Source organism: Garra rufa, chromosome 21 (assembly GCF_049309525.1).
Source record: "Garra rufa chromosome 21, GarRuf1.0, whole genome shotgun sequence".
In the NCBI taxonomy this organism is placed as follows: domain Eukaryota; kingdom Metazoa; phylum Chordata; class Actinopteri; order Cypriniformes; family Cyprinidae; genus Garra; species Garra rufa.
Genome location: NC_133381.1, coordinates 7,738,831 through 7,748,282, shown reverse-complemented (window position 1 = coordinate 7,748,282; position 9,452 = coordinate 7,738,831). Strand labels below are relative to the sequence as shown.

At 39.9% G+C, this 9,452-nt stretch overlaps 1 protein-coding gene across 1 annotated transcript in view; it reads right to left on the bottom strand.

The window, feature by feature from the left end:
• Positions 1-3,576: 3,576 nt before the first annotated feature.
• The window catches only part of LOC141296284 (neuronal PAS domain-containing protein 3-like), a 47,502-nt gene continuing 41,626 nt past the window's right edge, over positions 3,577-9,452 (bottom strand). Inside the window, exon 10 of the mRNA XM_073827546.1 lies at positions 3,577-8,545. Within this exon, the coding sequence (XP_073683647.1) occupies positions 7,149-8,545 (1,397 nt within the window). The 3' untranslated portion in view covers positions 3,577-7,148. The remainder of the gene's footprint in view (positions 8,546-9,452) is intronic.

Below are 9,452 nucleotides of genomic sequence, written 5' to 3'. Positions count from 1 at the left end.
TGATTGAAATGTGTATTGGACTGAAATAATTGTTTTTTGCCAAATTCTCTAGGCAAAATTGTTCGTATTCCCAGTTTTGATTTGATTTTTACCAATTAAAATCAATCACAATTAAGTAGTTGTGTTTTTATTTTTAGATAATCTAGTGTGACAACTTACCTGCCGATGGGGCAAATTGTCACAAGTGCACATTCTCCATTCAACAGTCTACAACTCCATAATGAGATAAGATATGAAAATGTGATGAATACATCATATGTGCCTGAGACTTCCTTCTTTCATTTGGTAAGACATTTATAACATTGTGATGTATGGTGCTCAGTAAAAGTTAGACAGTGTGAAAAGTGTGACAACTTACCCCGCTCTCCCCTATATATGTGTTAAAGTAATATAAAAACATGTTCAATAAAGTGAACATTATTCAGCCACACTTGCCTTTAGTTGTTAAATGTATTAAAAAGCGATTACATCTATAAAAATCTGACGAACGAGAGATCCTGGCTTTGACAAGTTGTCTCAGCTCCTCTTAAAAGTATACAGAAGATCCCTGTTGAAACAAAAGACCTCTATAAACGTTATTACTAGCTGTAACCACTAGATGACACTCTTGCCACGCTGTGGATTTCACAGCTCAGGTGAAAATCTGCGGTTGTAAGATCTCACAGAATTAAAAATCAAATGGCTCCTCAAATACATAAATCTTGTATACAAGTACTTACTCTCATATCTAATGTTTAATATGTAAAGTATTCTTATATGAAAAACTATCTATCTATCTATCTATCTATCTATCTATCTATCTATCTATCTATCTATCTATCTATCTATCTATCTATCTATCTATCTATCTATCTATCTATCTATCTATCTGTATAACATGCCTGCCTCTGATCAAACGCAGGTGTTAAATAGCTTTGAACAGTATATGAATAAACCTCAGTAGATGTAAAAAAAAAAAAAACAGTTCATATCTCATATTCATATTAGTGTTGAAGGTTCTATGTACCTGTAGCCACCCTAATGAGAGGCTCTTTGCTATATAAACACACTCTGATTTCCAATAAGGACCGTATAGGGGAGATGGACAGCTCCTAATCATTAGGGAGGATTCAGGTTTGGGCTTTTTCACCTCCTCCTCCCCTCCCCTCTCTCTCTCTCTCTCTCTCTCTCTCTCTCTCTCTCTCTCCTGTGATCTATCATTCATGGGCTTCATTTAAAATTGCGTAAAATATTTAAAGTTGGTTGGATTTCTTCAGTGGGCTTCAGCGGTGACCTCCCCCTCAGTGCCTGAAGTCAGTGGAGAAAGATATGCAGCAGGGAGACGGGAAAGAACAAGAGAGAGAAAAACAGGGCAAAGAGGAAAGGTGTAAGGGAGACAGGGAAGGAAAGAATGAAGAACAAGTTACAGTGTTGCTTAGAATTGTACAAAAGCTGTGTTCGGAGTGGAATACTAGCTACTATGTACTGAACACTGCACGGTATACACTATATACAGTGTACACTTCTCTATATTTAACAGTGTTATTCGACTGTAAATGTTTCAGACATTAGTTCTGTCATGACATGACCTCATTATGTTGCATGTGACTGGCATCCAGTATTGTCTTTGAAATGAAACAGTTTGATTTTTTGTAAAACTGATGTAACTATTGACTCTGATTAAGTAACAGAGTGAAATAAATCGGCCATATTGGCGGCACTGAACGTAAATAGTGCCACTGAACCGAACGAAACTCACATGTTTTGCTAATCATTGCTTCTGAAAATGGTCAGTTATTGTCTTTGGGCTGAACTAATCGGTCGGACTGGGAAAAAACTTTCGGAGTACTATAGACTGTCAAAAGTTATAACAAATCAAGGAGAAGAGTGCAAGAAAAAAGGCGTTTGTGGTTGGCCAAACTTAACCAGGATTTCCAGGGCAAGAATCTTGACAATGTTCATGCCTGTTCTTATTTCCGGTCAGGTATGTGAATTATTAGGCTAACATCTTAATTAATACTGCTCGCATGTATCTTAACCACCTATTAACTTTAGTTTGTCAAAATATTGCACCCTTTCCTGCTTACTATGCTGTTGTTTACATCTGAGTATCGCTACAGAATTTTTTTTTATAGTAATCTTGCATGTTCTCTGAGACACCCGTTACATGAAGTCAACATGAAAACAACTCTATTGACTTCCTTAGTGTGTGTTTCTGGAAGAACTCTGTAGAATTCATTGAAGCATGTAAGTCCAAACAAATAAATGTTTCATTATCTATAATAGAAATAACTTGTTCTGCCACTTTGTTTTTACCCTTCCTGGCCAAACATGACCACTTTGCAATTCCCAATGGATTCAGTCAAATCGCTTCATCCAAACATTTTTCTTCTTGAATATCCCATTTCACTCTGACATATAGGGCTCAGCGATATGGCCAAAAAAATTATCACATAAAATTTTTTATATCAGTTGATAGCGATAATTTATACGATAAATTTCAAATCTTTATTTCTTTCACATTTAAAGGCAGAGTTTTGCTCTTAAATTGTAGAAACAAGACTTTTAATTGTGGTTTTAAACTGCTCTTTATGGTCAGAACATGACAAACATTCACATTTTTTGATTCTTTACACTTTTCTACTATTTTCCCTAATGTTTAGTAATTTTACTGCATGTTCTAATGAGTGATAATGTTTCAAATCATTAAACAGGTTTGTGTTGCCTGACTTTGATGACGCATATCTGCCATATTAATAATATAATTTTATTTTTTGTCTTTTAGAAACGTACATTCGACAGATCTTGAGCTGACAGTAGCTGGAGTTAGGATGCAGATGTAATTTTATGTTCAAATGTATTATTCGGACTATTTGAGTTTTATTAACATTAACCATTGGTCTTCCATAGTAGCCTACAATTAAATAATGATAACCACAGTTAAAACCACACATATAGCACCTCAATACCAAGGTAAAAATGTAACTACTATTTGGTTTCGGTGTATTTGTGTGGAAAACAGTAATCTAAATACATTTAGTATAAATGCACAAACGCTATAGCTTAATTATAAAAAACTGTAATTATATTCCATTACTCTTTCAATACATTTAATACATGTCTACATTAATAATATAATCAAAATTGAAATAAATATTCTACATTTGTGCCACAATACCATGGTGCAGTTAGCGTTACTACAGTAAATCCAGTAAATAATGGTGATTTGTAGATTGAAAAGCCTTCTGAATGCATTGTTGGGAACAGTTTTTCTTCCGTTTGTCAGTGCTGTTTAATCTGGTTTTAAAGTATAAATATAAAGGATAAATCCGTGTGGCGCCGTAAACCCTGTTTTGTCTCGACATATGAAAATTTGAAATCTTGTTATCATTTTGTGGAGGAAAATTATATGTGATAATTATCGTTATCATTTTATCGCCAAGCCCTACTCTGAAATGCACCACATTTTGGGTAGCTACGTTATTGCGACAACCTCTGAGCAATAATATAGTGATTTTTCACAGAGCAAGACCTAACATAGTCAAAAAAGCCATCTAAAGTAAAACACTTTTAAAAGGAAGCATTTTTCCCCTTTTATTTAGCTTTGCCGTAGGAAGTTACAGTGAGATCAGTATAATAGAAGACACAGATTGAAATATTCCTGCTAATTGAAAACCTGGTGAGGATACCATGAGGTGAAAAAACATGTCAGAAATACCCGTGAGATTCTGTCCAACGTAAAGGAGATTCACTCAGCCACTGCTAAAACAAAGGCCCTGGTACAAGTGCACTGGATTGCCATTCATTGTATGTGGAAGCAAAAGTCAGCAGGGCTACGTGGGAATATTTTGCTATTCCCTTACCTGAAACCTGTAGGTAACTAAAAAAAAAAAAAAGAGAGAGAGAGAGAGGCTACATTAACCAAAACGAAAGACTGGGAGAAAAACATAATAGGAGGGGGAGAACAAACATAAAGAAGCAGGAAAGTAGGAACGCAAAGAATAATCACTGATGTTCGGCATTCACTTATGATGAAGAGAATGTAAAAGAAATGATGCCAGATAGTAACAAATCCAAGAAAAGTTTATTATGAATATGGCACCTGTAAGATGGTAAAAAAACTGTGTTACAGAAAGACAACCATGTATGACATGTCGCTTTAACTGATGAAAACCTACAAAAGTATAAAATAACCCTGTTGTAAAATGAAGTATGTACATTTTTGAATTGCAGCATTATTCATGGTAAATGAACCAAAAATGTGTTTCCAAAAAAATAAGCCAGGCACTCAAAGTTAGCTTCAGTTAGTTGTTTTTTGTCTTTTTTTTTCTCCTCTGAAAACAAAAAACAAAATCAAAAATGTACCATAGTTTTCTCTTTTTAATATTTTAATTTGTTTGTACTTAGAATTTATAACACTGTTAACACTGATACTAAGAGAATCCCCTTTCTCCCATATTCTTCTACTTGGCACCAAGTTCCTCATAAAAGAATCTGTATAATTGTACAAGAAATAGTTAAAAACACAGACACAGTCTTCACAGGTAATGAAGTGATTTCTCATATTGTAATTTTAAACACTATTTATCTGACAGCAGCTGAGATTAGTTTAAGATTAAATCACCAGCAATCATTTTGACACAACACAGATACATTGAGACAGCTCGCCCGGCTGTTCTGTTAGTAACATATGGGTGTATTTCCTGGTCCACAGTGTCTGTTTTTGGAGCTGCCCCCAAACCCCGCTCCTACGTACAAAATGCTAAAATCTAGGATCCCGTTAACCTGCAGCGGTGACGCCAAGCTCTCCTGCAACCGTTCCGACAGCGAGTCCCGTTATTGTCGTTTTTAAAAACATTAACATCATGACCTGGGTTTGAGTAACAACACGTCTTCACAGAAACCACAGACACAAGTTTCCTGATGTCGGGGGGGAAGCCTGATTCAGGTAAAAAGACGAAGGCCGCCCCCCCTTTTCCCTTTGCTGGACAGACTAAAAAACACTAAACATCGACAAAGCCGCTGGACCGAACAAAATCAAGTAAACCAAACAATCAACTTAGTAAACATGCATTTCCAAAACACCTATAAAAATAGATTTTATAGTGCGAAATATTTTTTTCATCTCTTTAGAAATCTTTAAAATTGTTTATTGTCCTGAAATACTACCGTCGTCATTTTTTTTTTATTATTATTATTTCCTGTGAGTTGCAGGGTCCTTGAAGTCAACAGGTTTGGTGGAAACCAATGAAATACACCCAATGCACAAGAGAAGCACAAGGGACTCTGGGAATGTTTCACATCTGAGGCTTTTAAGGTTCCAGTCTGCTAAATGCTACTTCAGTTTATTTTATTTTTTTTATTTCCTCATCACTTTTGAGCTGGAAACTGCAATCCCAGAATTCCTCAGTGGCAAAAAAATGGCTCCTTAAACCTTTGAGCTAGTTTAGAGTCTTTTATCTCTGAGAAGAGAGAGAGGTCTGTAGACTACACGACAGCAAAGCAATAGCAGAAACAGAAAAAAGTAATACATACAAAAAGGAAGCAGCAAAAAAGGTGACACTACATTGGAAGGCCACCACACAAAATCCACTAACCTCCACTGGTTCACTAAGACTGCAAGGGGGCTGGACGGAGAAGCAACGTTTCCCCGTCCAAGCCCGGACTAGCACAGAGAGGACAAAAGACAAAACAGCTACATTAGCTCAGTATATACTGCATATAGTAACACACACTTAAGTTGCTATGGAGACTGACAGCCAATGACACTTACACATTGTACAAGTTTACGGTTATCACGCTGCGTAATAGATGACTTGATGGACGGCTGCCAAAGGATGAAGTGACAGTTTTCTTCCGTTTTATTACTTTAGGTTTTTTTTTTCTTCAAACATCAAATCACAGTGTTTTAACACCAAACTGTGAGAGTAAAGTTTTTTTGGCAACAGTGGATAAAAATTAGGAATGTGGATTTTCAAAACACATTTTTTTGATTGAAAATGCATGTCCTTATTACAATCTCCGTTTGATATGTGATTTTCAGAGAGAGTTAAGGGGTAAGGGATGAAGGGGAACTGATTTCAGAAAGGACACCAGGCTTGTAAGCTAAAGAGGGAGTGTAAACAATTAAGCCAAAAAAAAAAGCTTTGACCAAAGCCTGTCAGAGTTTAACATTCATCTTCAAGTTTATGATGCAAAATTAGCCTCAGTTGCACTGAGAGATAAAAAAAAACAAAACAAAAAAAACCTTGTCTTTATCCCTTTCCAGACTCAATCAGATTGAGTTAAAATACTCTCCCGTGCTCACGGGTAAGTGATGAACATCATAAACAAAAGAAGAGAACAAAAAGTCTGTTAGAGGTTTGACTTTTCTGTGGAAAAGCTCTGAAGCCGCCATTTGTCTGGAATTCCCGAACAGTACCTACATCAGCCAGCTGAGTGAGGGTAACTCAATGATAGCACCATGGATCTGCAAACAGAAAATGGAACTGGAAAAATCTCACACTGACCTGTTCCATGTCCTGGGATTTAATAGTAACATTCTATTCACAGGTCAATACCCGGCTAAAATTGCTTTTTTAAAATGCATGATTTGCAAGTTAAGTTGAGCTATAAAAAACGAAGAAAAAGCATTATTTCTAAAATACTATTCCCCCTTTAGAAAGAACCGTAAAACCCTTTGAACTACATCAAATGGGGTAACATCCTTTTGTCAGCATCAGTCTCGATTACATCAAGATACCTTTAGAAACACGAACGGTTTCTTTTCTTGTCAATTTTCTTTTTCTAATACCTTTAAGACATCCTAATGAGGACGTTACATACTCTGGACAAATATCTCACCACAGAGAAAACATACGCTACAGTGCTTTGAATCCCCTGTGGCTCGGAAGGAACTCTTTACAATAGAGATGAGTCTGTTTAGTCTGTTTAGAGAAACCGTCATCGAGAACTTGTGTAAGGAGGCGAGAAAGAAGAAAGAGAAAGAGATAGAAAGACAGAAAGACACAGGAAGAGAAACCATTCATTTCAGTTACACAAGCTCAATTGCTCAAAATTCAAAGTGCTAGAACATCTCACTTTTCCCCAACTTTGATACACAGTCTTTTGCCTCAGAAGAGTCTTTTTAACACAGTTGAACACAGTAATATGGTCTCGGATGTTTTGCTTCAATCCTCCTTGCGCTCCAGAGTCTGTGTGTTGTGTATGCCGTTGCTGTAGACGGGAAACGGAAGCGTGGAGAACAGTCCCTCTGCCGTGGTGAAGACGTTAGCAGCGGGCATCTGCGTGAGCCCGGCTCCGCTGACCGCACCCCCGAAGGGGGTGGACATGTTGAGCCGGTGCACGTGATGGTACAGCATCTCCATGGGCGTCTTGGGGTCTATGCCGAAGCCGGGCCCATCCACAAAGTTCACAGCCGTGTGGGCATTCGGCAGGAGGTTGCCCTGCATGGCCAGGCTGACGTCTGCCGGGGCGTATCGGATCGTTCCAGTGGTGTAGACTCGCGGAGAAGCCGTGCTGGTGGCAGCGAGCGTGCCTGTGACTCGGTGCACCAATGGAAGTACCACGTTCCCCGCTTGTAGCCTCTGCAGGGCTTCCAGATCACTGGTGTAGAGCAGGGAACCGGAGGAGGTGGGCGTACCCTGCTGCTTGTCCCGTGGCGAGGCCGAGAGAGGTGGGGAGAGCGGGTCAGCGGTGGCCGAACTGGAAGGAGGAACCAAGCTGCTCGAAGTTGCGTTGGACACAGAGGTGGGGACGCTGTTATTGTTGCCGCTGCTACTGTTGCCGTTGAAGTTGGGCTTTCTGCTGCCTCCTCCGCCCTCGGCACCGGGCGGAGTGAGGACCGAGTCGGGGATGGACACCTGCAGGCCAGCAGGCGGGGGAGAAGGGAAGGTGTCATGGGGTTTTGTCATGCTGTAGGGGGACTCGTTGCGGGAGATCTCTCGGTTGGGTGGGTAGTTCCAGATGCTGCTGTCGTTGTCGAAGTTTATAGGTTCTGACATCTCAGTCTTGATCTTCAGCACAGAGGAACTGGTTGGGGAGGGTGGAAGCAGGAGGGGAGGCTGGTCCCCGAGGGTGGGGTCCATGCTGCCAGGGCTGGGGGTAGCAGCGGCCGAGGGAGACAGACGGAGGCGCTGCCGACTACCATCCCATTTCTGCTTTTTTCTCCTCTTCTTTCTCTTCTGGTGTTTGCTCATTGCTGGTCCGCTCAGCTCTCCTCCACTGTTGCAGTCCTTCACAATATCTTCCACCTCATCGTCATCTTCTGAGGAGCAAGAGGAGGGCGAGTCCTGTAGTTCCTCCACCTCACCGTCGCCGTAACGCTCCACCTTTATGTGTAAACCACCCAGGCGACCCTCCTTGTGGTCGGTTTCACAGTCAGAAGGTTCTAGACTATCATCACTGTCCTGACTTTCTGGATTGCTGGAACTGTCTCCCTCCTCCTGTCTTCTCATCTCTTGCTCTGGCGGCCGACCCGTCTGTTTCTTACTGTCCGACTCAGGATCTTCGCTGTTCTCGGAAGACTGATTCCCCTTTCCATCTGACTTGGAGTTTTCATTGTCTTCTGGGAGAAAGGAAAAAGGTTTAGAGGACAAGTTTCCTTACACATCACAATGTCACAGTTTATTAGACAAAGTAAGGTGTTTCGGACAAGAAACGTAGTTCACTAAACATTATCAGGGGTTTTATGTAAAGGCTATTAATTTAAAGTTTGGAAGCCTTCCAGTTGAAGATATATTATGCTTCTTAAGTACAGGACACAATTACACTGGGGACATAAACTGTTCTTTGATGTTGTATTTTTGGCAACTGCATTAGCCACCGGTAACTTATTCATGATGTGATGTATCGTTGATCATTCGTTTTGTCATGAATGACTCAGAGCAAGTGTCTTTGGTAGCTGGGTTCTTAAGAACGAGATGAGCTCAAACTATGCATCAGTATTCTTTCTTTTTAAAGTATATGAGTTTAGGACTGAGGGGGGAAAATCAAAACTGTGAGGCAAATACATCTCACAGGGATTTGGAAATTCTGCCCTTAGGAAAAACATGTCTGCATTGGAAGAGAAACACAGGGAGAGAGAGTTAAAGAGACAGAGCAAGACAGAAGGAGAAGGCGGGGTGTAGAGATAGGTAGGGAGTGTGAGAGGAGAAGAGGGCATGGTTTGGTCCAGCTGCAGCTGGCACAGTCTGTAACCTTTGTGATGAAGGCTGGCAAACGGCTCGGCAGGCAGAGATGCCCAGGGGCCAATATGTTGGCACTTTCCCCAGACTGTCAACCGGCCTTGTTCACTCACAGCCTCCACCATCTCTGGAATCTCACTTCATCTTCTTTTGGAATGTATAATTAATATCTCCAACTGGCTGTGGAGTTTTAATTGACTATTTACACCAGTTTTAGGGACATATCGAAAGCACCACATTTCCTTGTCCTACATAATTTCCAGTAATTATTGAAATGAAGATATTTTA